The sequence below is a fragment of the Ictidomys tridecemlineatus genome, chromosome 4 (genome assembly GCF_052094955.1).
Source record: "Ictidomys tridecemlineatus isolate mIctTri1 chromosome 4, mIctTri1.hap1, whole genome shotgun sequence".
NCBI lineage: Eukaryota > Metazoa > Chordata > Mammalia > Rodentia > Sciuridae > Ictidomys > Ictidomys tridecemlineatus.
This window is the reverse complement of record NC_135480.1, coordinates 74,066,713-74,085,316: the sequence shown is the minus strand read 5'-3', so window position 1 is coordinate 74,085,316 and position 18,604 is coordinate 74,066,713. Positions and strand designations below refer to the sequence as shown.

Genomic DNA, 18,604 nt, shown 5'->3' with positions numbered 1-18,604 from the left:
AAGGCTGAGGCAGAAGGATCACAATTTCAATACCAACCTCAGCAACAAATGAGGTCCTAAGCAACTTAGTGACAGCCTGTCTCGAAATAAAATTTTAAAAAGTTAACAAGGGGCTAGGGATGAGACTCAGTGGTTAAGTACCTTTGGGTTCAATCTCTAGTAACCTCACGCCCCCAAAAAAACTATAATTATAATATTTTCATGAAATTAGACAATTTGACAAGTTGATCATGAATTTCAAATAAGTCAAAATTGTTAACAAAACAATTCTATGAGGGCAGCTCTATCAAATATTAAAACATATAGATATGTATGTTAAATTAAATTTGATCTGAAGCAGATCTCCAACTTTGAGATTCTATGTAATTAACTGAAACCTAACTTAGGAATATACTTTTTCTAAAAGACATCCAAGTCTCAGCAAGTCTCAGCCAATCACAATAAGCCTAGCTTCAGTCAATAAAAGGCTATCAAATGATCAGAAATTGTTCAAAAAAGGCAAACACCTAGCTGTAGCTAATCAAGCTATTCCTGTACTTTACTTCCATGTTTAGTCTATAAATACTCACTATAAGAATTACAGACGGAGCTCTCTTTTGGTTCTGGGTAATGCCCAATTGATGAATCATTCCTTGCTCAAATAAACTCTGTTAAATTTATTTTGTCTACAGATTATTTTTAACAGGTGCTGTAATTATAGCTTTTGGCAGACAGATCAATGAAGAAAAAATAAATAAAAATCATGAAATAGACCAACTGAATGTGAAAATTTACAGTAATAATAATGATGATAATTAATAACAATGGCAGCATCTTGAAATCAGTGGGTAAATATGAACATTTCAATAAGTGGTTTAATAATAACTAATAATGAATTTATTCTTCAAAAATTACATCAATATAAATTCTAAATGTACCAGAGGCTTAAATGAAAACAGGAGAAGACTAGTCCTTACTTGACTCCCAATCCAAACTACACACTAACACCCATAAAAATCTTTCTTTAAAAAAAAAACCTAATCTGAATCTAATCAGGCTTCTAGAAATTTAAAGAAAAAGCAGGACATAGAAAGACATAGATACCTGTGGGAAACACTATAATATAAACAATCTGATTTCTTCATCAAAAAACAAACTGCAAAGAAAAGAATAAACCATAAAATTTTAAAGATTTATCACCCAAATACAATGTCTGAATCCTCATCTGAATATATAAATTTTTAATCAAACAAATTATGAAATAAATGCATAAAACATTCAAAAATATTTAAATTTTGACTGATTATTTGAATATTAAAGAATTATTGTTATATTTTAGGTATAATTATTTTGTTGTCAAATTTTTGAAAAGCTTTTTTACCAATGAAATGATATAGTATCTGAGATTTGTTTGAAAATAAACTGGCAGGATAGAACAGATTTTTAAATAATGCTCAAGAACTAAAATTGTTGAATTTAAGTAACAGAAATATGGAAGTTCATTGCACTGTTCTTTTTTATTTGGTATATGGTTTAAATTTTCGATAACAAAAAAATTAATCTGTGGTTGACAATAAACAAGCTTAAAACCATACATTCTCAAAATAAATTAGTTTTCTGAATTCATATTAGCATAACCACTCAAAATATGTTTCCAATAATGTTCCATGGTATTTTCACAGAAGCATTAAAGGGTATACAAGAAAATGCAATGCTATTTAACCGAATATAATAGAGTACATTAGTTATCAAAAAGCCTTCTCCACAGTAACTTATAGCACAAAAGTATCCAGATCTCTTTAGTTTAATATACATTGTGGTATGAAAAGTAAAATGGAAAATATGTAAAAACACTTTCATAAAGTGAAGGTATTATCAACACAGGAAGTTTCTATCTTTTCTAATTGAACATAATAATTTAAGATAGAAATAACGCCCTACTACATTTTGATCTCATTTCAATGGTGAATGTACTGCATATATATTGTGAAACAGTCATACTGTTAAAAAAATCTATTGTTCTATAACTCCCAAATCTATTAATGATAAGCACTAGTGAACTAAAAATCACACTTTAAACTATCTTACATATTGGCAATTTGCAACAGAGATCTTAATTAGGCCAAAAAAGCAGTAAAATTATTGCTAAAAATAGCTTAAAACTGCAGAACTTTAAGACTTTAATCCAATCATGTTTGCATATACAAAGTAGGTCAGTTTTTTTTAAGAGTTGAATAGTTTCTTCTTCTGTTTTTTTTTCTTTATGCCCCTTTTTGTGGCTAGAATGATCCTTGCAAGGAGTAGGTCAGTTTTTAAACTGATATAATGTTCAACTAAATGCTCTTAATACTGAAGTAATTTCAGCCCTTACACTATTTGGTTTTTACTGAATATAATATGATGATAGATATATATCTATACTCACTGTGGAAACTGATAAATTTTTTTAAAGGAAAAGGTCCATATAATATAAAAGCAAGGACAGAAAGAAAATATTTGATATAACAAAACCTATTTTATTGGCAAATAACATACTGTCAGCCTGGTTTCAAATGAACTGATATGTCACCTATTTATACAGAACAAGAGAAGTAAAATTATTGAAGATTAGTAAAATTTTAGAGAGCCAGGATAATTTTTGTTTAAAAACATTTGTTGTCTGACCAAGAAAAAAAAAGTTTGTTTTTTAAATACTTATTACTAAGAGAGTAAAGAGCTCTTTTAACAGGCCATAGATGGTATGTAAAAATTCAAAAAAAGTATCATAAATCAGTAAAGTTTAGTATAATTAATCAAATTAAATTAAAATAATAGTTACATTAACATGTAAATGCATATTATCAACAACACAAATACATATTATGAGCAAACTCCTAATATACCAAATGAAGAAATGACTTCTATATAAATTTTTCAATTTAAGTATGTATGAATAAAAAAATAAGATGAAATATCTATCACAAATATAATAAATAATTTGGATGTACAACCTATACCAAAAAAAAAAATCAAGGACATGTATCTGCTGCTACTTTTCTCAGATCATTCTCTAAAGATCTGTTCTGATTGTGGCATGCCTGTTACCTTCAGTAAACTCCTTAATGTTATCCTTCTTAAAGTTAATTCTAAATTGTTTACCTAGGTCTTCAACATTGATGTTGCTGCTGCTTTAAGGTAAACCTGCCTTACAGTAATTGCAAAAAAAAAAAAAAAGCCTACAAATAGTTACCTTAAAAAAATTCTGAAAGATTTTCAAGTATTTTGGAAGTTTCAAACTTTCTAATTACAAAACCATCATCAAAAAAGAAAAAACTAGAATCAATTTCATCAAATAATTTTCTGTGTATAGCAAGATCTTTGGGGTTTTTTTCTCTTAATGTGATAAGAATGTTGATTTTTTTAATATATGCCATCTTTGATAACTAGAACAAATTTACTTGATCATGAAAAAAAAAATAAAAGAAAAATATGATAAAATAAAGTTTGCTTGGTTCTTATTAAAATTTCTACCTCCTCACTACTACCACCACTTCTACTTCTCTTGTCTTATTTTCATATGGCACTAGTATGCTATTTTCCATGGTAATAACTACAATATTCCTCACATATAACAGCTAAAGATAAACTAGAATTAGGTAGACAGTACTTCACAAAGATGGTGATTATGTTTTTCGGGGACTACTGAAAGCTTTGAAATCTAGAGCATATCTGTAAGCAAGAAAGAAAAAAATTGAGAAGTAAATCAACTTTGGTCCTATTTAATAAGATTATAAAATAAAGAGTTTGATGTTTCTGCAAGACATTTCTCTTGAAAATCAGTAGACTCGAGACAGTAGCAGTGTCTTATTCTACACAACTAATTTTTTAAAATGCTGATTTTCTTTCTGCTGCTCTTTCTTTAGCCTTTATAAATGATTTTTTAAAATCTATTTTACATGGAATCATCCTAGGAACTCCATGATATGTGAATTAAAATGCCTCCACCCTCCGGCTATCTAAAATGGTATATCTTCCCATAATTCCAAGTCTTCCCATAATTTCCAAGAAAAAGACTTCAGTCATAATATTTCTAAATAGTATAACATATGTATGTGTAGCCTTTTGTGACTTACTGTGCAAACTCATCATAAATTATTAGAGTCATTCAAAAAAAATCTATTAAACAGCAGTTTCAGAATACACACTTCTTAGACCTAAAAATGTTTCTCAAACAAATGTTACAAGAGAGATGCTACCCATAACAAGATGTTGTGTCTGCCATCCTCATCACTGTACCACTCTTAATATATTTCTGATGATTACAAAATATCTGAAATTGCCTACAATTCCTAGAATAGAAGTGTAAAGAAGGCCATGAGTACAGGCTAGAATATTAGAGGAAAGAGTGGACACCTATGATTTATTGGTTATGCCTTTTAAAAGCATAACCCAAGTCTAGGGCAAAGGCAGTGATCTACACAGTCGTTTAGTTCCCAAGCCCTAAAGTAAGGGATGCATAAGTTCCATCTGTGCTCAACTCAGGAATGAGTCTGGTACTTTACAGATAGATTTAATTATCTTTTCTCTACCACCTTCCTCTCCACAATTTTTCCCATACTCTTTTTGTCTCCCAGACCCTTTTCTAGATTTTCTACCCACAAAACTGGCATTTTGAATTCTCATGCTGTCCACAAATTTCCTGCAACTATATCTGCCTCAAGTGGTGGGGGGAGAAAAAAAGTAAAAAGTAACAGATCATCTCCTCACAGTCTTTCAACTACACAGATCCCCTTTTCCAGTTTCTCTGGTCAAAGTAAAAGACTACTTTTCAGATTTTTCGTTTTCTGCATTGCCACCACCACCACCACTGCAAGAGGACAACCCCACGATTAGTGTCCCACCAGAAGAATAAAACAAAGAAACAAAAATACAAAACAGAACAGTGATTCTCCATACAATCTCCTTCATATAGGGGCCCTTCTTTCTAGTCCTCTGACCATAAACAGAGAAAGAAAGAATTTCTCTTGGAGATTTTTCTCCCTGAATTCAATTTTGCAGACCAAGACAGGGTATGACCTGGAATCCAATCTAGGAGATAAAATAAGCAGGGAAGAGTGGTATGCCAGTACCAGTTGCCCGCCTCCCCAGTTTTCATCTCCCTCCTAATTCTCCAACTGTAATTGCTCAGATAGCAGTCATCTATCTAAAAATCACCAGGATTTTTGGTTGTAATCCAAGGAAGAGGAAGATGAACTATGCTTCCTCCATCTTCACAGTGTAAGAATCACAAAAATTCCATTTACAGTCAATTGTTTTTTTGGCAAGGATACCAAGGCAATCCATGGGGCAATGAATGCTGCTGGTACAACTGGATGTCTATGCACAAATAACAACAACAAAAGCATAATAATGAACTTGCACTTTTACTTCCCATCATATTCAAAACTAAATTCAAAATGGATCACAAACTAAATGAAAAACCAAATATTATAAAACTTTTAGAAAAAATATAGAAGAAAGTTTTTGTGACCTTGGATTAGGTAAAATTTTGGATATGGTACCAAAAATATAGTCTATTTTTAGAAAATAAAGAATGGACCGGACCTTTCACCAAGATTTTGATTTTTTTCTCTTTAAAAAGCACTATTTAGAAAATGGATATGCTACAAACTGAAGAAAATATTTTTGAATCTTTTATATAATAAAATACTGCATCTTGAGTTAAAAGTAAAAACAATTAACTCCTACAACTCAGGATAATGAATCCAATGAAAAAAAGAGCAAAACATCTTAAGAGGCATTTCATAAAATATATGTGAATAAAAAATAAGCACTATGAAAATAGACCAAACATCATTAGTCATTGGGAAAATGAAAATTATAAACCACAATGAAATCCCACTATAAATTTCTAGAATAGCTATAATCAAAAAGATTAATCATACCAAATGTTGGTAAGAATATTGACAGACTTGACTCCTCATATGTCAACCATTGGGTATACAAAATGGAACAGTTACTTTTTGTGTAAAACTTACTCAAATGACAGACATAAAATTCTATTCTTAAATATCAACCTAAGAGAAATTAAAATATAGGTCAACACAAAGACTTCTTTACAAATTAGTACAGTATTATTATTTATAATTGAAAACTAGAGGTTGCATATGTCCATTAACTGCTAAATAATAAACAAAATGTTCCATTCAAATGTTTCCTGTTAAGGAAAGAAAATGACAATAATACAAATGGGATCACAAAAACCTCATATACTAAGGAAGGATGTCAGACACAAAAAGAAGGTCAGATACATATATTATATAATCCCATATAAATGAAATTTTCAGGAAAAGTAAGGTCATAGTTAAAAGAATGTATTTGGATTTTATCCCTGATTCCTTCCACAGAGCTTCAAAAACCCTTGGAATTTCCTAAATTTTTATTATGCTAATGGAATGCTTCATGGTGATGGTGACTCAGGATGACAGCCACCACATAGAAGGTCAGGTCCTTAAACTTGCAGAGTTTGATGCTATCTCTGGATAGTTACTGTCCCCCAAGGAGTGGAAATGGAACAATAAACAAAAAGATTAGTATTTACCTGAGTTTGGGAGTTGAAATAGATAGTTTTTAGGATGATATATATATTCTAAAACTGTACTTGATGATGGTTATGCAATTCCATAAATATACTAAAAATATCACTGAGTCATACATTTTCAATGAGGGATTATGGTATGTAATATCTCAATAAAACTGTCTGAAGATCTAATCAGTAAGTTTTCAAGATTGTAGAATGTATTTAAAAAGTTATAATAATCAGATATTTCTTCATTCTATACTCTCACTATGAACAAATATTTATTAAACATTGCAATACTGAAAAACTGAATAGTTTCAATTGTCATGAGACTATTCCTCTAAATACAGGGAAGAACTCTATCAAAATTATCACTGTTACATGAGATTTCAAATACCATACATATAGAATGAATTATATTCATATTTATAATTTATGAAAAAGATCTTAAAAAGAAAGGGGGAATGATGGCACAGTGATTTAACTTGGAGCAATCTAGGAGTGAGACAATGCTCTATATACCCTGATTAGATTTAAGGACCTCAAAATCAATTGTGGTTCTTGTTTTAAATATTTTTTGAATTGATGGTCTTATAAACCATTATTGTAAATAATAACAAAATTACTATTATGTAGATTACATTAAAGCCAAATGAGCTTTCAATAATAGCCATGGGGACACTTAAAGCCATAAAGAAAGAAAAGAAGGAAAGAAGAGAATTATTGTTTGGGATCCTTTGTTTTATCACCTTGAGCTCTCCCTCTTATTATGGTCCCTTATGAGCTCTCCCTCTTATTATTGTCCCTTAATTTTTCTCTTGCATTACTGAACTGAAAAAAGGGGAGTGCATGAAACCTATTCATCTTCATCATCCCCTCATCAACTTCCCAACCCATAATAATCTGACTTCAATTCTAACCATTATTGAAACCAATACAGCAAAAATCACTAAAGGAGATTTTTTTTCAAATGGCACTACTCTTCAAGCTATGTAGATAATGGTTCCCACAGGCTTCAGGCCTCTTCATTTCTAGGGTATGTGAAGATTTATATAATCTCCTGTTTGAAATTAATGACATCTCTTTATCACTAAATATAAATATTTTCCTTTCTCGCCTATCACATCCTTATTGAACCTCTTCACACAATATTTGCCACTATACAGCAAACTTACCTCTTAAACACAGGCAAGAGTCAATTAAAAAAAAATTAAGCTGATGTATAAACAAAGTAGTAAAAACTGTATCTGGATAAACAAATATGTTATAAAGTTAAATTTCTTTGATAATTCAAAGAGTTTAAATTACTTGGTGCTGAACTCACTCTAATGTTAAAGACAAAATTATTTTGATATGCTTTGTACAAAGAAATGTTTTCTATATATCCAAAGACTCAAATTTTTTAAAAAGGCCTGTACTTTCTAATGTATACGACCACATTTGGCTATGTAACCAATGTATGCAAGTGAAAATTTAGGGGAGGTAGTTGGAACTGGCCTAACCCATATGGAAATGATTACTTTCCTGGCCTAAAGCTCTTTTTATTAGGATCAAAACAAACTGATATTATCTTAGAACCCTTCCAATTTTTGAAAAATAAAACCTAAGTGTTCTATAGTTAGGCAGATATTGTCCAGATATTGTTTGTTTTGTTTAAGGACAAAATCATGGGATACGTATTTTTGCATTTAAATCAAAAGCAGAGTTACTATTATAAAGATATTTCAAATGATAGAGCTCAGCCTGGTGACTAGTTATAGCCCAGGAAGCTAAGGCAGGAGGACCACTGAGTCATGAATATCTAGGATAGCCTCGGCAATGTAGAAAAACCCCATATCAAAAATAAAATAAGTAAACAAACAAAAATGATAATTATTTAAGTACAGAAAGGCACAACGTTCATATAAACATGGTCACCAAACTTAAACAGAAGTTTTGATAGTCTTTAAAAATCTCAGTTTGGCCCTTGGCCTTCTGTGTCTACACTAAAAAAATTTTTTTTAATATTTATTTTTTAGATTTAGGTGGACACAATATCTTTATTTTATTTTTATGTGTGTTAAGGATCGAACCCAGTGCCTCATGCATGCTAGGCAAGCACTCTACCACTGAGCCACAACCCCAGCCCACTAAAAAATTTTTAAAATAAACTCTATTCATCAGCAGTACAAAAAAAAAAAAAAGATAAGCTAATTTAGAGCCAATTTAGTGGTAAAGATAAAATATTCCTGCAAGAATAAAATATAAGTTCTAGAGTTCAATGTTTTATATGTAATTCTGAAATGGATTATAAAATTTTAATAAGGATTGTAAAAATTGTAAATTTTAAAGTATCTGCCAAAATGAAATGTTGTTTTGATTCATAAAATTGAAGAACTGAATAAAATATCACCATGTAACTTAGACCAGACTCCTGAGTTGGGCAGCTAAGTATCTGTATTACGTAGATTGACAACTAAAAGAAATACTTCTTTTTTTCATGAACAAGATAGCAAGCAATTGCACAACCTTCTTGAAACCTCTTCTAATGTTTCATCATCCACTAATAGCAAGCAGCTTCAGTTATCTCAAAGTTTATGTTCTCTTATCAAAACGCATTTTATCCCTTCTGCATTACAGGCCAAGGTTTGGTACTTCTTTGCATATATATTGCTTGTTATAAATACTCCATAGACTTTAATATTTCTTATCTTTTCTGTCAAGATCCTTCTCTGAATGTTATTCATTTTTCCCATATCCTTTGGTTTAAAAAATTTGAGCTCCTCCTTGAGAAGAAACAACATTGTAACATTTATAACTTAAATTCTAATAGATAATTATACAGTTTGTCAAAATATAAACTACCATTCTAGAATGGTCAGATTTTTTTTCTTCTTTCCTTACATATATGGAAGGAAGATAATCAAGTTAACAAAGCATGCTTCAATGTCAATGGGCATATCTAAATTATCTTAGTATTTTCTTCCTGTTAGATACAATAAACAAACCAAAGATCTAATTACAGAAAATTCTGAAGTGTGAATCTGAAGCTTTGAGGAGTTAAATAAATGACCTCAGACACTGCTGGGTAAAGCCAGGAAGAGAACCCAGATCTACTCACAGGCAGACTGATATTCTTTCTACAAAAGTTGGGAGGTAGATAGAGTATTAATTTTTTATTCTCCTCCTATAAGCTTAATACCCTAAGAATTCGTATAGATAATTCTCCAAAAAAAAAATTGGATAAACACCACACTTTTTAATGCATAAACTTTCCTTTCAAAAAACTAGAGATGAGTACTGAAACAGAAAGTTGTTTTTTTAATCAAATCTATTTCACTTGATACATAAAAATTACACATATTCATGGAGAACCATGTGATGTTTTAATACATGTATATGCTGAATCATTTGTCACTTCTTTACTGTGAAAACTTTCAAAATACTTTCTTATAGCTTTTTGAAATATAGAGTACATTCATGTGATCTATAGTCTTCCCCACTGTACAATGGCACCCCAGAATTTCTTATTCCTATCTAACTGTAATTTAGTACCCTTTGATCAATCTGTCCCCATTCTTCTCCCCAGCCTCTAGTGAACACCATTCTACTCTATTTCTATAAGATCAAATTTTTGAGATTCACATATAAATGAGATCATGTAGTACGTGAAAGCACTTGTCTTTCTATGCCTGGTTTATTTCACTTAATGATCTGCAGTTCTGTCCTTGCTGTCACAAATGACAATATATCATTTTTATGGCTATACAGTACTTCTTTGTGTATATACGCCACATTTTCTTTATCCATTAATCACCTGGAGGGCACTTAGGTTGTTCCCATTTCTTGACTATTGTAAAAAGTGTTGCAATGAACATGGAAGTACAGATGTCTCTATGATTTCATTTCCTTTAGATATATATTCCATAGTGGAAATGCTAGAGCATATGGCGGTTTTATTTTTACTTAGTGAAAGAACTTCCAATACTATGTTCCATAATGGTTGTGCTAACTTACATTCCCATCAATAGTGTAAATTCCCTGTTTTCTACATCCTTACCAGCACTTGTTATCTTCTGTCTTTTTGATAATAGCCATTCTACTGGAGAAGGGTAATATCTCATTACAGTTTTGATCTGCATTCCCCTGATGATGAGTAATACTGAGCATTTTCTCATGTATTTATTATCCACTTGTGTGCCTTCTTTTGAGAAATGTCTATTGCTCATTCTTAGATCATGTTATTTGTGGGGTTTTTTTGTTAAGTGTTTTATTTTTGATAATGAGTTTGGGGGGGGGTTCCTTATATATTCTTATGTTCTAAATATTAATCTCTTATCATAAATATAGTTTGCTAACATTTTCTCTCATTCTGTACATTGCTCCTTTGCTCAGATAATTATTTCCATTGTTGTGTGAAAGTTTTTTAGTTTAATGTAATCTGACTCATTTTCTGTGCTTTGGGGGTCTCTTCCAAAAATTCCTAACCCATTCAAATAACCTCAAGTATTCTCCCTATAATTGCACAGTTTCAGGACTAATATTTAAGTCTTTGGTCCATATTTAGTTGCATTTTATAACTAGTGATAATAGCACTCTAGTTCCATTCTTGTATATGTGGATACTTAATTATTCCAGCACCATTTACTGAAAAAAAAAATGCATGTTCTTAAACATCTTTGTCAAAAATCAGTTGGCTATAGATCTGAGTTAGCCTCTAGGATCTTTATTCTGTTCCACTGGTCTATGTGTCAGTTTTTACACAAATACCATACTGTTTGATTACTACAGCTTTGTAGTATATTTTGGAGTCACGTTGTGTAATCTCTCCTGCTCTGTTCTTTTTGCTCAAAATGACTTCAGCTATTCAGCGTCTTTTGGTTCCATCCAAATGTCAGGATTGCATTTTTTAGTTCTGTGAAGAATGTCCCTTGTATTTTGATTGGGATTGTCTTGGATAGCATGGAGATTTTAAGAATATTGGTTTCTGCAGACCATGAACATGAGATGTTTCTATTTTTGTGTGTGACCTCTTCAATTTCTTCCATTAATATTTTAGCTGGGAAGGAGCAGTGGCTGTAATCCCAGCAGCTCAGGAGACTGAGATAGGAGGATTGACAGTTCAAAGCCAGCCTCAGCAACAGTGAGGGGCAACTCAGTGAGACCCTTTCTCTAAATAAAATACTGAAAATGGCTGGGGATGTGGCTCAGTTGTTGAGTGTCACTGAGTTCAATCCTCAGTACACCCCCCAAAAAACACCATATTTTATAGGCACAGTTGCTTTGATGTATAAATGAAGTAAATAATTACAATGTTCCTAGAATATATATAATAAGCCCTTACTTACCTTCAACCTAACACCCTCCTCCCATTTTCCTTTTTAACTCTACAATAAGAAAAACTACTTGTCCCCAGTGCCCCTCCATAAATCTAACTATTTCCTTTTGTGTGTTGCTTCTCGTAGCTGCCAGTGCTTTTTATCCTCTTCTTCTTCCATAAGGCTCATCCATTGCTCAAGGCACAGTTTAAGAGGTATCTTCTTTGACAAATATTCTGAACTAACAACCCTACTTTAAGAACTTCTTCCTTCCTTCATTATCTAAATTACTTTTTTTTTAATTTACTTGTACTTTTACAGCATATATTTGCTTATACCTTCTTTTAAAGCTTTGTAACTACAATTACTTCCTAATTGCTTTGAATGCTTTTGTTTTCTTCCCTAACTAGAAAGTAAGCTATTAACAGACTCTATTATAAATTCCCCAAGGTCAGTGATATTGGTTAGTTTTGTTTACTAACAGATGACAGGTACATAAAACAATGCCAGAAATGCAGAAGTGCTCAAAATGTACTTACTAAATAAAAAGAAGTTATTTCTCCTTCCATTCATGAATTGCTCTAAAATTCCAAATATAATCCCAAATATACACATATATAAACTGTTTTTTGAGTAAATGAAAATTCTTATGCCTGAAATTTTAAAAATTCAAAAAATTAATAGAGCCAAAGCAGATTAATCAACTCAGTTTCTACAGAATGATACTTAACTTGTTCAAGATGAGAACATTTAAAAGAATCATTGTTAATTACTTAACTATAATTTTCAATAGTCAAACTAATGACAATTATATAGGACTAGGAACACAAAAAGGGGCATATTTGGAGTTATGGAGGGTCATTTGGGGACAAGTAATTTTTCTTATTGTAGAGTTATAAAGGAGCGGGAGGGGCATGTTACATTGAAAATAAGTAACCTTTGTTGAGGCCTATAATATATATTCTAGGTATGCTATAGAACTACTTAGAAAATTCTTAAGTAAGTGAATTATGTGTAGGAAGCTTATATTGTGGAATGAATGGATTTTGGAGACTGGGATATGAATCCTAGCTCTCCTATTTCTTAGCTGGCTAACCATAAGCAAAATGTGTAACTTATAAGATGATCATTATTATTTCTCCCTTGTAGTTATCATATAGATTTTAAAAGATAATGTACCCACTCCTTCACTCAACACCTTAAAACTTCCTATGATGAACTATAACTTTTATGGTAAGTTTCAAAGTCCTTAAAAAACTATCTTTTTATTTTCAAAAATGAGGAAAATGTTTTCTAGTCTCAAAAATTCTTTAACAACTAGTCAGAAATGCTCAATATGTAGATAAAAAGCAATGTTAAAGACAGAACACAGAGAAGGATACACGTACAAAGCTCTTTATAATCATTCAGATAACAAATTTATTCAAAGCTGAATATACCAATGTTTATTCCCCCTAGCTAGTATTAGTATTATGAAATTACCTACTAATACTAGCTTAACAAATATTATCTTGCAATACTGGGAAAGCACAGTAGCAACCCAAAGACATATAAACTCATTATACTATTCTCCTCCCTTAGCATATTAAGTATTTTCCAATATGATAAATATAGTGATTTCTGTTTCAGTTTTATATAATATATTAAATTGTTAAGCTTTAAGTTTATCTCCTCCTCTCATATGAATTCTCTATTTACTGGATGATAGAGTATAGCATACTCTAACTGGAACTGGAACTGGAACACTAGTTTCAGACTCAACCCAAACTTGAGTATGTTCACATTCTCCCAAATTCTTTGCTCACAATACAGATTTATCAATGGAATTATTTTCCCCACCAGAGAGCATACTCCTATAAAGGCATAAATCATATCATCTATTCCATAGACCCTAGACCACCATTCCCAAAAACTTATGCCTCTTGTGTGTTTGTGTGTATTCAATGATATCTTTGTTTTGTTTTGTCTTAATTTTCTACTTCCCAAAGTCATATTATTAAATTAAAACTAATTAGTGGCCTACCCTAGTCACTGTACATTTAAAACTATATTATTTTATCAACCCTAAAATATTATACTTATTAGAAATCTTCCAATTTACAAGGTGTTAATATGTGAAATTTAGCAGATAGTGATAACACATTCAAGTTTCAGAGCATTAAAACATGAGGAAAACTGCATACCTTACTCATTTTAGAAACTGAAGGTGAGAAAGAGCTTAAATACTTTTCCCAACATCAATACATGTATACCAGGTTGGTCACATGGAGCAACACCCAATAACAGGGGAAGAAATGGATCAAAAACCAATTACATTAACTATTTCCTCTCCATTCAACAAAATAAGGACATATCCAATATGATTATTTATAAAACTATATATATTTAATCCGCAAAGTTCTTACATATAACAGATGATGAGGTTCAAAAGTTCACTGAACATCATATAGCAATTAATAAAATCAGAGATTCATTATCCGACATTCAGGCCAGACAAATACATCTGACCTTATTACCAGGATATTTTTTTTCCCTTGAAACAGCATCATACACTTTATTGAAAATAAGAAGGCATCAACTAAGTCTTTGTTAATGTACAAAATATAGTTCAAAATTATAACAAAGTGATTTGCCAATATAAAATTAAATAGTTAAGGGAGTACTACTTTCCAAATGATGGCACATTTGTTGCTAATGAGCATATATGTTGACCAAATTAAAAATCATGTGGTAATACAATTATACTTAACTCCTTAGATAGTCACTCACTTTCACTATTAAGTATTTAGGTTATTGAATAATAAATATTACATTAAGTAACACAGAACTTAATTCCAAAGTAGAAAGCACTAAATTTTATCATTATGTATCCTCTAGCAGAATACAAAAGAACATTGCAACATAATATAATATTAAACCTCAACCTAAATATGTCTTAAGGAAGAAGCAAAAAAGAAAAAAAGTGAGAAGCTGGTAATAATTTTGGAACAGAAATTTATTTCAGGTGGTAGAAATTTTTTAAATAATTAACAGGGGCATTTAGAAAAGTCACATAAATAGAATTTACAGCTTAACTGAGCCTCACTAATAAAAAGAAGCAAATTTCTCTCTCACCTTTCTTCTCTCAGCCTATGATAAATGTCAACATTTCAAATCACTTTATCCTAAGAAATAAGTATCAGTTCTGTATAACGTAAAATAGAAGGAATAACAAGGCAGGAGATTATTTTCATTAAAAATTAATATTTGTATAAGTTATTTCCTAGAAAGTGTCATTTTCTTTTAAGAGTAAAAACAATCAGTAACCAAAATTAAGAGAATCAGGAATTTATTTTCAACCTAAGATCTAGTTCCAATAAACTGTAAACTAAAATAGATTCATGTATTAAGTACTGCTGATATTATACAAATATTTGTCTATTTGTTACACAAAGTACCATAAAATTTACCATATTTTATATTCTAAAAATTTTAAATTGAATTAACTAATAATTATATATCAAAATTCTCATCTTACTTCTCCATTTCTTAATGTTGTGATGGCTCCTCTTGCCACACCCATTCTAAATAGTGTTTCTGTAGCCTGTGAATAGAAAAAAAAAAAAAAAAAAGCTCAAGTATATAATTTGTACACTACTGTATACTCACCCCAAAAAGGAAAAAAAAAACAATACTATTACATATTCAACAACTTGTATTAACACATTAGTAAGGAAAAATAAGAGACATCCTAAATTATATACCAGAAATATCATGTCTATGATCTTTTACTGTTAAAAGAACTTGAACTGTTTCAAAATGTTATTTTGACAGGTGTAGGGATAGTTTTTTAAAACATTATTTTGATATGCTGGCATTCCTCCAGATACAGAGCTTTGACTTAAAAAATTATTTCACTGTGATAAGCTTAACCTTAGTTTTAAAAACAAAAACTAAATTAAAATTTAATATTTGGCTTTTAATTCAGAAATGATCGTTTATTCTGAATTTTGTGGCCATTTGAATTCAGTTCAAATCACTTTTCTGCTACTAAAATACAGAATGAAGTGCTGGTACATATTAAATGACCTCACAAATAGTTCTGTAAGCTAATAAAAAGCAATCAGAAAAGAAAATTAAGAAAATAATTCCACGTACAATAGCATAAATATAAACTTAAGAAAAATCTTCCATGGAAGTAAAAAAAAATAACTTGTCCACTGAAAACAACAAAACATTGCTGAGCAAAATTAAACATATAAATAATAGAAAAATATTTTGTGCTCCTGATTTGGAAGAACTTCTTATCAAGATGTCAGTACTGTCTAAAGTGACCAAAATTCAATGCACAAAATCAACTAATATGAGGTCTTTTCCACCTGGCTTCTTTTACTAAAATAATGTTTTTCATACTCATCCATTGCTTTTTGTATATACAAACTCTTCCTTCATATTACTGTAGGAGTCCATGGCATTGACATTCTATATTTTTTTATCCATTCACCTGTGTTAGACCTGTGGTTTGTTTCCAGGTTTTATCTACTTAGTAAAGTTTCTACAAATACCCTCAAAAAAATTCAATGCAATCCCTGATGTTTTTCACAGAAAAAGAAAGCCTATCCTAAAATTCACATAGAAATTTGTTATAATTATGGGCAAAATGTTAAAAAAAGTTATGCCATAGCTCAGCTATGAACTATATTGTTTGAATAGAATGTGGTAAACATTAAATACTATATTATCTAAAATTTATGCATCACCAAATTGTGAACATCCTCATCCTCATTCAGGGTGTAAGGAATATCAAATTCCTGTCTTCTATAGTACAGTTTCAATAATGTGTAAAACTGAATCAAAATAGCAGTGAATGCAAGTTAATTTCAATATCAGTAAGTAAATAGCACAGAAATAAGTAAAAGGCTGTAGGTAGTGCCTTCGCATTATAGAATTCAGGCACTGGAAGAGGTAGAGAAGAAAACTTGTTTTTCTAATATCTTTGTGGCTTACTACTTGATTGTTGGAATTATATGTAAACCTGTGATTAATATTTTTTTAAAAAAACAAAGAAATGATCAACAGTGTCCAATTTTGTAATGATGTTGAATACTCTACAAAGCAGTGCATAAGAGAATGAGAAGATTAAAAAAAATCAAAAGTCGTAAATAAACTCCTTTGAAAAGTTTTTACTAAAACATATAAAACTAGAAGTTGGATTTTTCACTGAAACATATAAAACCAGATTTGAGTAAGGAATGAAATTGAGTTTCAGTTAGAAAGAGAATAAGAGTTGACGGAAAATTGATAACAGGATATTTTTAGCATTAAAGATATTTAAACAAGTTTTAATGACAGAGTAGTGGTCAGTAAGATTGAAAAAATTATAGAAATATGAAGGGGACTTAATACTGAAGGAAAAGTTTCCTAAAGAACATAGGATCAAGAGCATGCATAGTAATCTATAAGCTGAACTAGAAGGAAGAAGGTACAAACATAGCTAAACTGTCTCCTTCATCCTCTAGCAAGTTCTTCTGGATCTCTTCCCAGTTCTTCTGCCCTTCCTATTCCTTTCCCTCTCCTTCTACCTCTCTAAATTAGGAAACAGAATAATCTTCTGAAAATAACAGAAACATTGACTTAAGGGAAAGGGTAGAGTATATAATAGATGCAAAAGAAAATTTCAAGGAAATGGGACATAGTACTTAAAATCTATCTAAAATTTTTTAAAAAAAACATTTTTGTTGGTGCAAATCTAAACAGCGAATGACATTAGAAACTAGAGGGCTTCCATTTGGGAACTGTCAAGGGAAAGTAAGCAAGGCTATAGAGGATATGGATGAAAAGGTAAATCCTCTATTTCAACTTCTCTCTGTGTAATTTAAAAAAAAATTCTAACATTTTTTAAATGAGTGATTACAATCTTTAAAACATCCCTACACAAAATTTCACATAAAGGTGGGAACAGAAGAGGGTACATTAGTATCTATATGCTAGGTTAGAAAATAAGAAAAACTTTTAGGGAAAACTGCTGAAGTTTGTTGAAGACCACACAATATAAATATAACTCCAATACATAACACTGAAAGATCACATACCCAATCATAAAACAAATTATAAATGAATGAATTTCTATGATAGATTTTTACTAAAACATGTAAACTTATATGTCCAAAGAACTACTTAAAGAAATTTTAATTAAAGGGAAAAGTACTTCACTTTTAATGTATTTGCATTTATTCTAGTCTTAATGATTTATATATGTATATATAAAATTATATATTATACCTACTTGTTTCTTTTTAAACCCTACTTAAATTTAGTAATACAATTTTTAATAATACTCATCTAACCCAGGCCAGTCACTTTATATATCTGAGGAAGAAAGGGGGAAAGACACAGCAAGGACTTAGGATAATATATACAACAATTTTTCAAAACCAAAGCAAATTATTTTCTTTTTTTATGTCTCAAAAAACAGAGGCAAATGAAAATCAAGTTCTTTTTCCATACCTTCTCCAGCAGATTAAAACGCTTTTGTTTCCAACTAAATTATTTCATCAGCTCTTCCCACCAACATTTTTAAGAATGTTTCAGTCTAGTAATACTATAGCCTAGTATTCTATCAACTCAGCTAAGCTGCCCTTTGTTTCTATAGGAAAGTACCGAACTGTGCAAGTTTCTTTTGACCTCAATAAAGAGATTGCTTTTAATTAAGTTGTACCTAAACTACTACTAACAAGAGTCAAAACAGTGAGATACCGCACTATCTCAGCATCTGTAAATTTAATAACAA

At 30.6% G+C, this 18,604-nt stretch overlaps 1 protein-coding gene across 10 annotated transcripts in view; it reads right to left on the bottom strand.

The window, feature by feature from the left end:
• The window catches only part of Tmem135 (transmembrane protein 135), a 236,719-nt gene that overhangs the window by 128,943 nt on the left and 89,172 nt on the right, over positions 1-18,604 (bottom strand). For 8 of the 10 annotated variants that reach the window (XM_078046833.1, XM_078046836.1, XM_078046839.1 and 5 more), the window contains one exon: positions 15,353-15,418. The exons of the other annotated variants lie outside the window; for them this stretch is intronic. In XM_078046833.1, coding sequence (XP_077902959.1) covers positions 15,353-15,418 — 66 coding nt within the window. The remainder of the gene's footprint in view (positions 1-15,352; positions 15,419-18,604) is intronic. 10 annotated transcript variants of the gene reach the window in all.